General features: G+C 66.3%; 1 protein-coding gene across 1 annotated transcript in view; it reads right to left on the reverse strand.

Annotated features, from left to right (window-relative positions):
* Nucleotides 1–5338: 5338 nt before the first annotated feature.
* ZFPM1 (zinc finger protein, FOG family member 1) overlaps nt 5339–17114 on the reverse strand; it is a 65299-nt gene continuing 53523 nt past the window's right edge. Inside the window, exons 5-10 of the mRNA XM_045890592.3 lie at nt 12468–12570; nt 10657–10863; nt 8057–8284; nt 7647–7742; nt 7430–7576; nt 5339–7260 (exon numbers count right to left, since the gene is read on the reverse strand). Of these exons, the coding sequence (XP_045746548.1) occupies nt 5459–7260; nt 7430–7576; nt 7647–7742; nt 8057–8284; nt 10657–10863; nt 12468–12570 (2583 nt within the window). The 3' untranslated portion in view covers nt 5339–5458. The remainder of the gene's footprint in view (nt 7261–7429; nt 7577–7646; nt 7743–8056; nt 8285–10656; nt 10864–12467; nt 12571–17114) is intronic.

The following is a 17114-nucleotide window of genomic DNA, read 5'->3' on the forward strand; positions in this document are numbered from 1 at the left end:
GCCCCGTCGTACCCTGGAGTGTGGAGATGGGATTTCTGTGGAGCTGAGAGCCGCCTCCGTTTCAAGCAGCACCTGATGAAGTGGCTGGTCCAGCTCTGGTTCATCCCTCCACATGATAAATGGCACTCACATCAGCGGCAGGGAGCCTGGGTGGCCCCCGGGGACACTGCAGGACCCCGGGGGTCTTTCTTTCGCTGTCTCATTGTTAAATGTTAGCAACCTGCCTGCACGCGATGTCCTTGCAGGGACCCCTGGGGGAGTGTGAAGGTGACATTCAGGAAGCCCGGGAAAACCCACAGAGGGATGTGCAGTCCCAGCCACAGCGCCGAGGAACTCCTGTCCCGGTGCTCCTTGGCGACATAATGCGGTTGGCTGTGCCCATCCTAGTCACAGGCAGGGTGTGTGGGCGCTGTGTCCCTGCTCACAGGCTCAGAGGCCACGTGGTGTGTGTTGGCAGAGGACGGGGAGTCGGCTGTGGTGGCAGACGCCCCACCAGCTGTGGGTGGGCCGGGCCCCAGGCTGGCTCACTCTTCTCTCTGCCCGCGATGCCCCGTGTTCCGCCGGCTGAGAGCGGGCGGCTGGAGGTGTGTGCCTTGTGGGGACGGTGGCTTGCGGCGGGGGTGAGGAGGATCTTCGGAGGAGCACGTCCTCTCCATGGAGCACATTCTCTGCACTGTCTTGGCTGAGGTGGGGCCTCGTCTGGGGTGGGTTTTGTTTCTGAGCGTCTGCGGACAGGTTGGGATGTCCACTGCCTTTCTCGCCATGGGACTGACCAGAGAGCACTTAAAGATGGAATTCTAAGTACTGGACCGAGGGCTGCTGAGAATTCTTTGCATGTGGGGTTGGTGGGGCACCTGCGTACTGGGGATGAATCGGGGTCATCTGGGTGGCTATGGTCAAAGAAGTGACAGACCTATGGGAGCAAACCACAGCCGGGCTTCATCCTGTGTCTTCTGCTGAGCCTGGGCCACAGTCCCTCGGAGATGGGGCGGGCTTGGCCATAGGAGTCCGAGTAAGCAGGGAAGGGGTTTGCCCTGTGCCTGGAGGGGCTTGGGGCCTGGCTCTCCCTTGACCATGCCTCTGCTTTGATTCTGACTTAGTGATCTGGGTCCTGCCCCTCCCCCCGCAGCGGGCGGTTGGGGTCACCTGTGTCTCTAAAAAATGTGGTCCTCAGATGCTGGCATTGCCCAAGGTTATGCATTTGGAGTCTTTGGAAATAGGGCGCATGCTGCACTTCGGGGGGGGGGGGCAGTAACAGCACAGAGCCAGCTGGCGGCCCCCTCTCCTCCCTCCTGCTGTACAAAGCTTTTAAATTGTCTAGGGTCTCGATACGCTTACAGTTTCGAGTTTGTCTCTAGTTCTCCACTGTCCTCCACTGCCCTGACCTCTGACCTTGTGAAGGTGTGCAGGGGCCGTTCCCAGTGGCCACTGCCCTCTCCAGACTGTCCGGGTCAGCCTTGCTGGGACCAGGGCTGGCCTCCAGCGCGGCGGCAGCAGGCTCACGGGGGCTGGCCCCTGTCCACCCGAGAGCGTGGAACCTGCGCCGTGGCCGCCTCTGTTCCGTGTAGTCTGGGTGTCTGAAGTCTCAGCCGCATGACGGGTGAATGGCAGAGGAGCAGCGCAATGGGGTGCAGGGCTGGGGGGGCCAAGCACGGGCTCCGCGAGCAGCTGCTGGTCTGGTCATCCCACCCCGGGTTCCGAAGGGCTGACACCTGCCCCCCCCCCGCCCCCCCCGGAAATACAATCTCCTGTTAGGCTGATCAGAAAGGTGCTAACAAGCTCTGAGCACCTGCTGTGTGGGCCTTTCTCAGGCTGGCCAGAGAGCGTGCGTTCTCCGGGCTCAGGGACGCTCTCCTATGTGGTCCCCAGGAGTGGAGGGGTGGCTGCCCCATCAGGGAGAGGCTCGTTCTGGCTGGACAGGAAGAGACGTACAGGGAAGCCCGGGGCCGCTGCTTCCAGTGAGAGCCCCGGTGAGGGTGAGGGCAGGTGTGCGTACAAGGCTGGGCCGCAGCTTCAGGGGACAGCCTGGTGGCCTCCTCCAGTGCGCCCCTCGCCCAGGGCCCCACCCCAGCCTGGGCCCCTCCTGTGCTGGCTGCTTCTCTTTTGTGCTCCCCCGTGTTCCATCCCAGCTGGGACCTCACTGCCCCCATCGAGCCCCTCCCTCCCCTCCCCACCTGCCGGAGAACAAGGGTCAGCCTCCTGGATGGCCTGCTGGCCCATAGAAATGAGTCGCTGCTGACCCCTAGCGTTAGGAATGCCCACCTGCAGGAATTGCTAGAACCAGCGGGTGAGCGGGCAGCACGGGGATGGCCGGTGGGATGTGCAGGGAAGTGGGCAGTGGGCAGTGATGACCGGTGCGTGGGGCTGCACATCAGACTCTGCGGGGATGGCCAGTTAGGAGTAGATGGGGTTGGGTGGTGACCTTGAATGTGGACCGTGTGCTGTGTGTGCCAAGGAGCTGTGGCTGGGCACCACCTGGTCAAAGCTGGCTCTAGGGAGATGCGGTTGGCGCAGTGTGGAGGGCAGCCGAAGGCAGGAGACCGGCAGAAGAATGGGCTCGGGGTCAGGAAGGTGTCCTGGGTGTGGACAGGTGGGGCTGGCTCACCCCATGGCCTTTTATCCCCTCATGCCATCGGTGACCCGAGTGCCCCTCCCAGTGCCAGGTGCACAGGAGGCACTGGTCAAGGCAGGCGAGGCCCGTGGGGAAGGCGTGACAGGCAGGGGTCCCAAGAGTGACTCCTGTTGTGTGTCACGGTGGAGGGTCGGGGACGGTCCCTAAGCCGAGAGCTGTGTGCCGTGAGGGGCGGCCCTTCCTGGGGAGCGGATCCTGGCGGCCAGGGTGGCACGGAGCAGCGCTGAGTGGCGTGGTGGGTGAGCAGGGCTCGGAGCCCACCGCTGTGAGGCGGGAACTCCCGAGAGCCCGAAGCAGGGTGCGAGGCCAGCCCCGGAGCATAGCAGTGGGGAAGAGCCGTGGCGGCTGGGCGGTGGCCAGGCACGGGGTCGGGGGAAGCGGCCGCTGTCCCCAGCGGTAGAACCTATCAGACCTGCTGATAGTGTCTGGAAGTGGGGGTTGAGGGAGGACAAAGGCAAAGTCGCAGACCTGGGAGCCAGGGGCAGGCGGCGGGTGGGGGACGGTGCGCTTGGGCAATTCCAGAGCTGCTTCTGAAAGGGAGGCGTGAGTGGGTAGGGTAGCACACGTCACTGGCTTAAGGAGCAAAGGTTGCTGGCAGTGGCCCTGTCTGGGCAGAAGCGGGAAGATGGGAGGGGCTCTGGAGGGACAGGTAGGTCAGGTGCTCAGAAGAGGCTGGGCTGGAGAGAGATGGAGGGCGCTGAAATCCTGTGCGACCCCCTCCCCCGGGAGAGTTTCCACGGAGGGCCCCCAGAGCCCCGAACCCCCCTAGTTAGAGAGGCTGCGGGTTTGGGGGGTGTGGTCTGGGAGCAGGGAGCACCGGGTTTCCTGGAGAGGGGCCTGAGGGTCTGGGCTGTCCCTGGGCTGCCCCGGGATGGTGTGGGAGCAGAGGAGATGGAGGGGGCTTGAGGGGGAGGCAAAGCCACTGGTGGTGTGTGCAGGGGGTGGGAAACCCGGGGTCTGAGAGGGGGGTGATGTGACCCAGGACCCCTGTGCAGGGACCTTAATGAGGCGTGTGGCACTGCCTCGTGGCTCGAAGCCCAGCTTCGGGGGGAAGGGGGCTCCCGGGGCGTGGGTCGGGGCACAAGCTGCAGGGCCCAGGACCTCCCTGGTGACAGAGATCAGCCTGGCCCCAGTCCTGGCCTGGAATGGGAGTCATGGGGTCTGCCTGCCTCTTGAACTGGGAAAAGGGGCTTCGGGAGGATGAAGCGCTCCCCCCACATGCAGGCAGGGCCACTGAGGCCCTTCTGTGTGCGGCCCTCCCATTCACTCTGCATGCCTGCCTCCCCCATTCCCACCCAGCCTGTGTTGGGTTGCTCCCCTTTCAGCATCTGTTGCTCATCAGGAGCCATATCTCTCATGTTCCCCAGCACCCCTTTAAAGATTTTATTTTACAATTTATACACAGTAAAATTCACTCTGCATTAGGTTTAGGTTTTTAATAACAGTATGTGCGGACATCGGTAATGTCTGCTTTCACCCGCTGGTCTGACTCAGAGGCAAAGCCTCTTAAACCCTCCATGCAAATTCATGCGGGACAACGCAAACAAGGAGCAGGGCTGAGGGTCTGAGGGCTTCCTCTGCCCCAAGCCCGGGTGGCAGAGGCCGGGCATCTTGGAGGGAGGCGGCGTGGCTCCCCTGGGACCCTCCCTCCACTGACTTCCCCAGAGCGAGTGGGCCCTAGGAGGGTGTGGGAGCCCCGACTGCGGCGCCCAGGCAGAGCAGCCCTGTCTGGTCAGGCCCAGCGCGGGGGGCGGGGGGCGTGCCTGTGTCGGACGGGTAGGGGCCTGTGGATGACGCGCGGCTGATCTTGTCCAAACATGGTTTGCGTAGCCCCATGAGGGCTGGGGTGGGAGAAACGTGTGCCTCGCGCAAGGAGAGCGAGCCTGAGTGGATGGCGGGAGGCACCTCTTACCTTGAGACAGAGAAAGGTCAAAGGTCAGAGCTCTCTTCCATCCCCCATAGGCTTCGGCATAAAAGTGTTTGGAAGAAACTCTGCTCCTTCCAGCAAAGTTGGAAAAGGACTGAGGGGTGTTTTCTAGCAGGGTGACAAGACCACGGCTGGACTCTGCTTGGGTGTGGTTGCCCAGGTCCCGCGGTGGCCCACGTACTTCCCACGGCGCCAGCTAGGCAGGCTGGGGTGGGGGTGGCCCCCACCCTCACACCCGCTGTAGCCCCCACAGCTGCCACGCTACACCCAGCTCAGGATTTGGCTCCCACTCGCCCCAGGGGACGCTGTGGGGCCTGATGCCCCCTCCCTGCCCACCGCATCCCCCGGTGCCTGTCGGCTGTCTCACCGTCCCTTCCCTCCCCACTAGCCTCGGCAAGCACAGGGCCTCGTCGTCCCCTGCTGGCTGGCCCGCAGGAAGTGCTTCCCTTTGGTATCTGGTGGCCAACCCAGAGCTGCTGCTAGCGTCCTGGAGGGCAGCAGCAGAGGGCCCCGAAGGGCAGGGCCTGCTCGCCGATGCCCCACGTGGGCCAGGGCAGCGATGACCAGGGCGTGCTGCGGCATCGCACTGACCGGGGGTTCGGTGCGGCTCTAGGGCCGCTGCCCACGAGCCCCTGGCCGTGGCCGGCGTGTTTGCTCCCGGCGGCGGCGGCGGCGGCGGCGAGCCTCTCGGTGCCCAGGGCGCAGCCAGAGCCCGAAGGGCGGCCCCGCGCGCGCCCCACCCCCCGGGCCCCCGTGCTCAGAGAACTAGGCCGCCGCACTACTGTGCGCATCAGACTGAACCTCTTTATTAAGTGCCAAGGGTCCGGGCGGGCGCTGTCCCCCGCAGCCCCTCGCCGAGGCCCGCGCTGCAGCGGGGGCGCCAGGCGCGCCCCGGCCGCTCACTTGACGTGCTCGGCCGCGTGCGAGGAGCAGTAATACTTCTTGTGGGCGATGAAGGTGGACAGGCTGCTGAACTTGATGTTGCACAGGCGGCAGTACCGCTGGCTGCCCGGCGGCGCGGGCGCGCCCTTGCCGGGGGTCTGGGCGCCCTTGTCCGGGTGGGCGGGGGGCGCCGGCGGCGGCGGCGGCAGCACGGCCTCGGGGCTCGGGGCGGGCGGCGGGCCGGGCCGGGGGCTGCCGTCCGCCGCGCCGGGGGCCGGCTCCCGCGGCTCCTGGCCGTTGCGGCCGTCGCGGGGGGCGGCGGGCGAGGGCGTCCGGGCGCCGGGGCCGGCGGGGGGCTGGCCCAGCGGCAGGCCGTGCGCCAGGCGCAAGTGCTCGATGAGGTCGCCGCGGACCACGCCGTTGGGCGGGCAGTAGGGGCACACGACGGCGCCGCCGGGCGCGTCCTCGGGCGCGGCGCGCAGGTGGCGCGGGGCGGCGGGGCACGAGAACTTCTTGTGCGCCAGGTAGGCCTCGAGGCTGTGGAAGCTCACGCGGCAGGCCGTGCACTCGTGGTAGTCGGCCAGCGCGGGCAGGCCGGGAGCGGGGCCGGGCGCCTGCCGCCGCGGCTTCTTGCTCAGGTCGATGGGGCCGTCGGCGGCGTCGGGCCCGCCGCTGCCGGGGCCGCTGCCGCTTCCGCTTCCGGGCCGGGGCGACGGCGACGCGGGCGGCTCGGGGGCGGGGCCGGGCGGCGCGGGGGCGGGGCCGGCGGCGGGGGGCGGGGCCGGGCCGGCCGCGTGCAGCTCGTACAGCTTGCGGCGCCTGCGCGTGCGCACGGGCGGCGCGGCGGGCGCGGCCGGCGCGGGGGTCCCGGGGGTCCCGGCGGGCGTGGGCCGGCGCGGCGGCGGGTCGTGACGCGAGGCGCAGTAGTAGCGCTTGTGCACCGTGTAGGTCTCGTGGCGGCTGAAGCGGATGTTGCAGGCCTCGCACAGCGTCCGGCGGGGGTCGTCGTCCTCGTCCGCCCCGCTGCCCGGGCTCGGGCTCCCTGGACTGCCTTCGCGGCCCCGGCCGCCCCGCTCGGCCTCGGGCTCGGCCTCGGGGCTGGCTGCGCCCCCCGCCTCGTCCTCGCGCGTCCCGGAGCCTGGCGACGCGTGCCTCGCATCGGCCTCTGCGGGCGGCGGGCCGGGGGGCGCGCGGGCGGGGGGCTGGGGCACCTTGGCCCTGCGCGCGGGGGGCGCGTCGTCGGGCGGGCGGCGGCCGGAGCAGTAGAGGCGCTTGTGCACGTAGAAGTTGTTGACGTTGTTGAAGGTGATGTCGCACTCGAAGCACGTGGCGCCCTTGGGGGCCCCCGCGAAGAGGCCGGCCTGCGCCCCCGCTCCCGCCTGCAGCCGGCTGTGCACGAGCTCGGACATTTTGGCCAGGATCTCCGAGGCCGGCGGCGCGGCGGGGAACTGCGGCAGGAAGAGCGCGCCGGCCGCCAGCCCCAGCTCGCCGGGGCCAGGGCTGGAGCCGGGCGTGGGGCTGGACAGCTCGGGCTTCACCGTGGCCGCAGCGGGGCTGGGCGGTGAGGGTGACCGCGATGCGGCCGTGGGCCCTGGCTCCGCCTCGGGCTCCTCCGTTGTGGCCTCCGCCTTGATGGCCCGGGGCGCCGCCGGGGGCTCGTTGCTGCCCCCGTTCTGCGGGGCGGCTCTGGTCTCTCCGTTGGTGGTCTCTGCCAGGGCCTTCCTGTCCAGTCCGGGCGACGGGGTGGGCGCCAGGCCCAGGTCAGCAGAAGCCAGGGGGCCGTGCAGGGCCGTGTGCTGCTGGAAGCTGGCCAGGCTGTCTGCAGGGAGACCCCAGGGGCCACACTTCAGGGCTGGAGCAGGACCTACCTGGGCCAGACCTGAGGAGGGGCAGGGTGGGAAGGGTAGAGCTGGACCGGGCAGAGGTGGCGGAGGGCCAAGACTGAAGTGGACTCCTGGTCGCCATCCCTTCCCAGCCCAGGGCCTCACCTGGGGGCAGCTTGGCGGCGGGGTGCCCGGCCCCTGGTGAGTAGATCTCCGCCTTAGAGCCCGGTTGGCAGACCATGTGGTTGGTCACCAGGTGGCTGTAGAGGATGTCCCTTGTGGTGGAGATGAACCCACAGCTGTGGCAGATACCTGCAGGCAGGCTGTGGTATCAGGGCCCGGGGGTGGGGTGCCCCCCAGCCCCTTCCCGGCCCCCACCTACCGCTCAGCGTGTCCGTGTGCACCTTCAGGTGCCGCTCACAGTTGGCCTTGGTGGTAAAGGCCGACAGGCAGATCAGACATACGAAGGGGCGTTCTCCTGGAACACAGGGCTGAGTGAGGGGTGGGCTCCTGGAGCCCAGCTGGCCAGGGGCCTGTGACCTGGGGGCTCTGTTTAAACCTGCCTCCTCTGCCCCTTGTCCCCTGGGACTGTGGCAAGCACCTGGCCCCGAGCTGACCATTCTGATGAGCACCGGTGGGCCGTGTACTCGGGAGCACTGTGAGGTGCCCCGGGAGGCTAACACAGGCCTATGTGGCAGGGTGGGCGCCCGGGGCCAGACGGGGCAGACATGCATTGTTGGGTGGGCATGCAGACCGCGGCGGGCGGCCCTGGGGAGGGGGCGTGGTGCTCACCGCTGTGGCTGCGCATGTGGATCTCCAGGGAGCTGGCGCTGGGGCAGCTTTTGCGGCACTGGGGAAAGGGGCAGACGCGCTCGTGGGGGTAGGTCTCCTTGGGCTTGTCGTCGGCGGCGGCCGTGGAGCCGGTGGTCTGGCGGCTGGCGCAGTAGTAGAGCAGGTGGGCTTGCAGGTTTCTCTCGCTGCGGTACCAGATTCCACAGTCTTTGCAGGGGAAGACGTCCTCTGTGGGGCGGGGGAGAGGGGGCGCCCGCAACTCAGGGCAAGGCACGGAGCCTCCCGAAACGGAGGGCTTGGCGCTGCAGGCCCCTGCCTTCCTGAGGGGTGGGGTTTGTGAATGGGGCCTTCCCTCCTGCTCACTGCTGGTCACTGGGTTCTCTAGCTCTAGCTCTCCAGGATGCCCCAGGATCGCACGGATGGGGTCTCTGACTAACCCCCCAGGCTGCCTCCCAACAGCGAGCCCCCAAGAGATGCCGGAGCCTCAGTGGGCGCCCGCGGCAGGGCTGTGGCCATGTCCACAGGCACCCGAGGGAGGGGGGCTGGGCGTCTGCGATGTTGGGGGTGGCCATGTGCCGGAGACCGTGTGCTGTGAGGGGGCTTGAGGGATGGCGTGACCCTGGGCCCCTGTGGAGGAAACGTGTGTGTTCACGGGAGCAGGTCTGAGCGGCCAGGTGCACAGGGAACCCCTGAAGCACGCGGGCAGGAGGACGAGAGTGGAGCATGGCTCTGGGCGGCCTCAGGTGGGGCGAGGCTGGGGGCTGCAGAGGAAGAGGAGCTCGCCCTGTCTCTCCTCTTAGCCCTCCCCGCAGTGTTTTCACATCAAGTATGGATGGGCCAACATTGCTTAATTCACGTTTATCTCAAGACAGGTGGCCTGGGACTTTTCGGTTTGTAGGAGCTCAGCTTGCGGGGGCGGCAGAGGGGTTCCCAGCTGGTGAGGGTCTCTGACGGGTGGTTCTCAGGGTCTTTGTAGCAGGATGCTGCAGAATGCTGTTTGTCTCTGCTCCACGGCCCCCTGCCCCTTGGATGAAGACAGGGGAGGGGGAGGGCTTGTTCTGGGCCCTGGGACGTGTCCGGGCTCTAGTGCAGCTTAGGACCCGATTCTCATCCCGGCGTCTCTGAGGTTTATCCTGGGTCCACAGTTGTGGCAGAGGGGGGGTCCTCAGGGCAGCTCTGTTCTCCATCAGCTGAGGCGCTGAGCTGGGATTGGAATCTGAAAGGCCCCTGGTGGGTTTGTTTCTGTGCCTGTGGGGCCAGGGCTGGGAATGGTGCTGCTGGCTGTGGGTGGCCTCAGCCCTGAGGTTTAGTGAGGACCACAGCCCCATTGCACAGGTGAGAAAACAGAGGCCAGAGTGGTTGATAAACCAGGTATGACGGACTCTGTATCGAGGCTTTTCTAGCCCACAGTAGCAACAGTCCTGTTTCAGGGTGAGGCGTGCACCCCCAAGTGGAGAAAGCTCTCCCAGCACCTTGAGCGTCCCCCGCCTCAGCGCTGAGGACTGGACTGACCCTGTTGGGCACTGTGGGCCCCAGATGCTCCTGGCAACCAAGTGGCCCCGGAGAGCCCCGTCCCCCCCACAGCCTCAGTGTCTGGACGGGGTCCTGCCCCCAAGGACCCCCGCTCCCTGGAGGGCTCTGGGGGGGGGGGTGAATCTCACATGTGCAGCTCGTCCCTCTCCCCGCGTCATTTCCACCAGCCCACAAATGCGCACCAGGATTGCCTGAGTTTCAGCAGCGCAAGCCACGTCCCCTCCACACGCTCGGTCTCTCCACAGCCAGGATGTTGTGCACCGGCCCCTGCCTGCGGCTAATGCCCCTGACGTGGGTCCGCAGGTGCTGCCTGGCCCCCAGCCGCCTCCAGGGCTCCCCTTTGGTGTCCTAAAGCCACCTGGGGTCAGGGCAGGTTCCCCCATCCCTGTTTAACTTCCTCAAAAGGTCCCTTCTTTCCAAGTTCGCAGCCCTGCAGTTGGATCCTACTCTTCACTGAGAGGAAATCCTAGCCCTTGCCTGGAACCACTTTGGGAGAACACCGTGCTGGGCTTGAGCCCCGGCCGCCCCCCCCCCCCCCCCAATAAAGTCGGCACTGCCATCCTATGATCGTGTCCCCACCTTACTTCATGAGATGCGCCCTGCTCAAGGCCACCCCCCCCCCCGAAGGCTATCTGTGCCCCTCAGCGGTGCCCTTGCGACAGGCTGGGTGACCCCAGACCCCTCGGTTCGGCGTGGATGGTGGGAGTGCAGCAGAGTGAACCTGACTTCGCAGCGACACCCTGACTCCGAGAGCACCCCAGCAGGGAGCGAGTGACGGGGCTCTTTCAGCCCAGGTGACACCCGGCCGTGTCTAGTGACGCGTGTAGACACGGCCCTGGCATCCGCCGGGGTGGGAGCCAGGCTGCTGCTCAGCATCCCACCTTGGGCATGTAGCCCGCTCTGCTTGAAAGCTGCAGCCGGGCCCGGCTAGTGGGGGGAGCGCGCGGGGCCTGGGGCCCGCCCCGTGCCACACTCATCGGCTGCAGCACGGCCTGCTCTGCTCAGATCCCCACGGTAACCCACCCTTGTGGGCCCACGGTGCCCAGGTGGCACGGATCGGTACTCACTGTTGATGACCGCTGTGGCCAGGATGGACGCCATGCCGGCCTGCTGTGGCAGGAGCTGGATGTCGGCAGGGGCCGGGCACTCGGGCTCTGCCGGCTCCTCCTTCACAGGGTGGCTGGGGGTGCCCCGGGGCTCGGCCGTCGTGACCAGCACGCTCAGCAGGCCGCCCGCGGGCACCGGCTTGGTGAGTCTGCACCAGAGGGCTTCATCTGTGGGGGCAAAATCCTCAGTGGCGGGAGGGCCAGAGGCGGCTCACCCCACCATCCCGAGCCCCTCCCCACGGCCCCCTCTTGGAGACCAGGGTTCTGAAATCAGGTGGGGGATGGAGCCCCGGTCAGGGGGTGACCGGCTGGCTCCCCGGGCCTGCCTGCTCCCGCCTAGTGGGAAGGCCCTGAAGATGGCCCGCATGGCTGCCTGGGAGAAGGGTGGCCTGAGGGACAGGCAGCAGAGCCTGGGGCCACGGGCCGGAGCTGCCAGGCAGGCCCTCCCCCTTCTCAGCTCCACGGTGAGCCGCCGTTCCCATGGTAGCCAGCAGGGGGCAGCCTCTGCCAGCCACCCAGGCACCTGCCTGCTCACCTCCTGCATCCTGCTTGAGACCACCAGGAACCCTACACTGAGGCGCAGCCCTGCCCCCCACCCCCCAGGCCAACCTCGCGCCGGTCAGCTCTGTGAGGAGCTTGCCCTGCCTGGCGGACAGTGGCCGGAGCCCTGCTGACCGGGGCGGGAGGGGCAGGCCAAGCAGCACTAACTGGCCCGCTTGCTGGCTGGGTGTACAAACCCAGGGCTGACGGCACCTCCAAGCACCCCTTGATGGGTGGGGGGCTGGCGTCCTCCCCCACCCATGGAGGGGGACAGAGGGGTGAAGGGTGGCCTAGGTTCCCAGACGCTGGGCTCAGCACCTGCGCTGGACCTCCATCATGCCACGGAGGCTCCCGTGTGGGGACAGAGCTGGAGGGAGGGGCTGCCCACAAGGCCCACTGGGCTGGGCACATGCCACCTGGCCTGCCCCTGATGGCCTCTGGCTCCCTCCTGAAATGAGAGCTGCCCGCAGGACAGGGCTTTGCCTCCTCTGGGAGCATTCAGCTGAATGCGCTGTGCGCAGGGAGGCAACGTGTCCGTGGCACCCCCCGGAACATTCCAGCAAAACAGAGCCCCCCCACTGGGGAATGAGGCCCTCTCCTGTGGTTGCTGGGCATACACCCTCCCGATGGCCACACTGGCTGGACAGACCTCGTGTGGCTGTAGACATTGTCACGATTCTCTGCTGACATCATCCCCTTGGGGACAGAGGGGATCTCCACTGCCCTGACATGCTGGTTGTCACACATCGAGAAGACCGTGTCAGCCTTCGCTTAGGGGTCAAACCTCCCAGGCAGGCGGGACCGTGGCCTTGGCGATGGAAGCCCCCGCCTCACGTGTGAGCGCCTTGAGCGCTCTGAGCAATAGGGGAGGGGGACTCCCGGGCCACTCCTTCTAGAAGGCCAGGGGACGTGGCCCGGCCCCACGAGGCTGGGTCTGAACGTGGCCCTCCTGCTCTTCCCCAGGACGAGCCAGACTACATAGGACTGGAACATGTGTATATACCTTGGCCCACCTGGCCCGGGATTCTCTGCTGACCCCGGTGGTCTCCCAGAGGCCCGGGAAGAGAAGCAGCGCCCCGGCCCCCCGAGACCCCAGGGCGCCCCGAGGCCCGGCCCTAGCTCGCCTACTCTGCTCAGCCCGGCAGGCTGCTTTCCCTTTAAGGGCCAGCCCAGGGCCAGCTGAGCGGCCCCCACCTGCCGGAAGGCCGCGAGGGAAGCGCCAGGATACCAACCCTTCCGGTAGATCTCCGCGTTGGCTTCGGCCTCGGTCAGGGCCTGTGGCAGCGACGTCAGCCAGCAGGGCTGGTCCTCCAGCAGCAGCGTCAGGGCGGGGCCCTGGGGGGGAGAGGAGGGGCTCATCAAGGACCCAGCACGGGAAGAAGCTGGCCGAGGGCCCCGCGTGGCGCCCAGGGAGGAGCCCGTGACCCCCGGCAGGGAGGCCAGGCTGCAGCCTGCTGCCCCTCACTGGGCGCTGTGCGGCCAAGGCCGAGCACGCAGCCGGCGCCTCCCATGCGCGGGGCATTGGGCTCTCTTGGAAACCGAGGCCCAGGGAGCAGCGGAGCCGGGATTCGCCCAGATCTGTGTTCTCGCCCTGCCCCCCTGCTCTAGCAGGCTGCTGGGTGCCACGGGGCAGCCCGTGGGCGCACGGGCCAGACTGAGCACAGGTTCCTCGCACACAGGCCCCCAGAGCGAGCTCCCAGAGCTGAGGCTGAGAGTGGCCTGGAGGAGATGGTGTCTCCCCAGAGAGGGGCTTCTAGGTCCTCCCCGAGGTTGGGGGGTGGTTCCCTGCCTGCTACAGGGCGTGGCAGGCCCACCTCTGTCCCATCCGCCCCGAGGCCAGCCCACGGCAGACACGAGCACATCCTCCTGGGCCGTACATCCTCCTGGGTCCAGTAGCTGAGGCCCCCAAGCAGCAACATGACCCCATGCCAAGGCTGGCTCGGCCTCCCTGAGGCTCCCAGAGACTGACATCCGTGTGTGGGGTTAGGGCGGAGGGGGGAGAGGCGGCAAATGGGGGCGCAGCTCACGCAGCACCACCTCGCCCGGCCACGTCCTCTCCCCGGCTCTGTCTGCAAGCCGGGCCTTTGCAGTGCCCGGAAGGCAAGAGTGCTCTGGGCTCAGCCCATGAGGCTGCTGCTGGGGGCCTGCAGAGTGGGGCTCCCTGATTTCTGACACCCAGGGCTATCCCAGCAGGAGAGGAAGCACATAGAGCCTGGTGCCGGGGAGAGAGGGCAGCCCGCGGCCCCGCTCTGCGGCCTGGCCCCCGCTCAGACGTTGAGGAGACCAGGCACAGGTCTGTGGGGGCAAAACCCTGGCCTGGCTTTGCCCTAGGAGGTTGGGGTGACTCCTGCCACATCCGGGCCCTCAGCCCCAGTGCCAGGCCTGGGATCTGGGCCGGCTGCTTCGACCAGGGGTCCCCAAGCTCCGCCACCAGGCACAGTACGCACCCACTTTGGGGTACTTTTGTTTTATGCAAATAAGTGCCTTTTATTCAGAAATGGTGCATGGGGACCTTGCATCGGAGAACCAGTATCACCTGGAAAGGCTGCCACCTAGGCTGGGTGGCTGTGTGCACGCCAGGGGTCCACACAGCCGCCAGCCGGGACACCACCATGGTGGGACACGATGGCGTGTGAGGTGTCCTCCGAGTCTGGGCACCTCCTTGCCAGCTCCGAGCCCAGGTGCTTCCCTGGGCTTTGCCTCCTGCCCGGGGACAACACAGGCTGCAGAGCCGGGCTTTGGGGTCCAGGCCAGGCGTGGCCTCCCCTGCTGTGACCTTGAGCCGAGCACCACCCTGCAATCTGAGGTGAGCCCTCTGTCCACTCTGCCCACTCGTCCCTACCCTGCGGCAGACTCAGGCCCATGAGCCAAGCGCTCCTGGGGAAACCCCTAACCAGGTTGGGGCAGCGTGGCCAGTGGGGTGCCATGGAAGGGGCAAGTGGCGACTAGTGGCCAGAGGGGTGAGCTCTAGCTGTGGGAGCAGAAGCGACCTGCACCCATGCCTGCCCTCTCTGCAAATGGGCACTGCCCCTCGTGCTTGGAGCTGTGACCCAACCCACGTGCTTGTCGCAGGCCTGCCATCACCCTGCTCCCTGCTCTCGGTGGTGGGGCTGGGTGGTTGAGGCCTCTCTGCCACTCAGCCCCTCCTGGGGCACTGGAAGCATCGATCTGCGCGAAGCCCTCCCTTCCAGCCGTGCCCACCTCTGTGCAACCAGCACACAGACAACAGGAGCCCCCCCGCCTCCTTGCTTTCGCCTTCCCTTCGGCCAGCAGGACATGGCAGGCAAGGGCCGCGCCTTTGGGTGCAGAAGGCTGGGGACCACTGGGGCCCCACGTCAGCAAGTGCCACAGGTCAACCTGGGGAGAGCATCTCCACCACAGCAAGTAACACCTGCTTTTCACAGACATCTGGTGATCCCACAGCTGGGGGTCCCGCCGGCTCGGTGGGAGCGGGCACAGCGGCCGGGCGGGGTTGCCACCGCGGCGGGTGACCGGCGGCCCCCACGTCCAGCTGCGCTGACCTGGACAGCGGCTTGCAGCAAGGCGGGGCCGGGCCTCAGGAGTCTCTAATGAATATTAATGAGCAGAGGAGGGTGAAAAAAATTAATCTGCTTGATCCTCCGATTGGCGCTGTGGTAACGATATGAAATCTAATTATTCGTCCCAATATTTCTAACCCTCAAACTGAGACTGACAGCCTCCCGGTAGGTTTAATGCTTATCACTCGCAGGAGCTGCGTGCTCCCAGCATGATAAAAACGCGCACGGCTTTGCTGACACTGCAGATCCCCTCGTTCTCCGTGTACTGCCTGCGAGCCAAGGCGGCAGCGCCGCGGTCCCGCCAGGGCCCAGGGCCTGTGTGGCGGCGGCGGGCAGGCCGGGAGGACGGGGACAGGAGCAGAATGGGCCGGGGAATCTGGGGCCGCCTGACTCGGCCCGTGACCCCTCGATGCCGGGGCCTGGCGCCCCCCCCCCCACTTGAATGGGGGCGGCTGGGGACACGACCGTCCGTGGCCTCTCTCCCAGGCCTGCGCTTTGGTCCTAGGGGTGCGGGGTCGCCACCCAGGGAGGGTCTGACAGGTTTTCCCTCCTTCCGCCCCAACCCCCCCAGTTCCGAGCAGCCCAGGAACAGAAGTGCCTTTCTCTGGTGCCTGAAGGCATTGGGCCGAGGCAGGCTCTCTTCCCAGCCGACGCTGTGCTGCCCGTGCGCAGGGACGTGGGGTGTAAGCCTGGGAGGGGCTATGTGTTGCTCCCCCGCCCGGCCTGTGCTGCCGGCCACCTTCCCTCCACAAGCGCCCCCGGGTCCCATCTGGGTCCAGCTCACCCTGGACAGGCCGTGTCTGGGTTCAGGAAGAAGCCTCTCCACCCGCCCAGCCTGCAGCCCCTTGGGGTCGTGCCTGTTCCTACTGGCTCCAGGATGGCCCCACCTGGCCCTGAGATAATGGGCGGCCACTTGAAGTTCTCTGGGTGCATCTGAGACCACTCCTTGTTTCCCCCAACAAAGAGGTCAGTGTCTGGATTCTATGCCTGCCGATAACCATCAGAAACTCTATCTCTGCCCCATCCGCTGTGACTTTATCTGAGGCTGATCCCAAACCTTGCTAGCCATCTCATGAAACAGCATCAGGGGAAAGGGAGATAGGGGCCCCATTCGGGCAGGGGAAGGGGGTGGCCCAGCCCAGTGAGCCAGACCGCCCTGCAGAAGGTCAGTGGGGCTGCCCAAGCCTCCTCCGGGCCACTGTGGGGCAGGCTCATGGGAGGTCAGGGCTGGGGCAGGGCCCCCACCCACCTTCTTCAGCTCATCCTGAGAAGTCATGTCCCTGTCCTGTGCACGCTCCCAGAGGCAACTGCCTTTCTGTCCTCGGCTCTTCCTCTCCCCCAGACCCTGCAAAGAACCCCCTTCACAGATGAGGATAGAGGCCCACAGAACAGAGAGATGCCCAGGGCCACAGGAGGTGGATGTGCATACACAGGACTAGAACTGGGGTCTGCATGATCTTGGCTTCCTTCCATCCACTCATCCATCCATCCACCCACCCACCGATCCATCCATCCATCCATCCATCCATCCTTCCCCTCCCTCCATCCACCATCCATTCACCCCTCCACCACCTACCCATCCATCCATCCACCTACCACCCATCCACCTACCATCCATTCATCCATCATCTACCATCCATCCACCTACCATCCATCCATCCATCCCTCCTTCCATCTATCCACCCACCATCCATTCACCCGTCCACCACCTACCATCCATCCTTCTATCCATCCACCAATCATCCATCCACCATCTACCATCTATCCATCCATCCTCCCTCCCTTCCTCCACCTACCATCCATTCACTCCTCTACCACCTACCCATCCACCCATCTACTCATCCATCCATCCCTCTACTCATCCATCCACCCATCCATCCATTCGTTTGCCCCTCCACCCACCTATCCTTACCTTCCTGCCTCCACCCATCCATCTGTTCATTTGTTGAACAGTCCCCCAGAGCCTGGTGTGGGGGGACCATGAACAGAACATGCTGTCCTGATCTCCCAGTGTGGATGCTGGAGTGGGGAGGCTGACAAGAAACAACCAATGGAGGCAGAACGTTCTAGAGACACAGGCTGAGAAGAGCATGAAATGTGGTGGGGGTGAGGTGGGGAGCTATGTGGACAGCAGGGATGTGGGCCCAGTGGCCCCCAGCCCTCTTCCTCGGGTGGCCCTTGGGCTCAGGGAGGGAACCAGCTGTAAAGGTGGGTCTGGTGCCCATGGCTGCCTTGGCCCCAGTGTGGCGGAAGGTGTTCCAGGGTCCCTGAGACCAGGCGGTTCCTCCTCCTGGACCTCCAGGAGGCCGGTCTGAGTTGACCCTTTGCACCCACAGCATC

Source organism: Mirounga angustirostris, unplaced genomic scaffold (genome assembly GCF_029215605.1).
Source record: "Mirounga angustirostris isolate CCGP_5_RB_7025 unplaced genomic scaffold, mMirAng1.0.hap1 SCAF_16, whole genome shotgun sequence".
NCBI lineage: Eukaryota > Metazoa > Chordata > Mammalia > Carnivora > Phocidae > Mirounga > Mirounga angustirostris.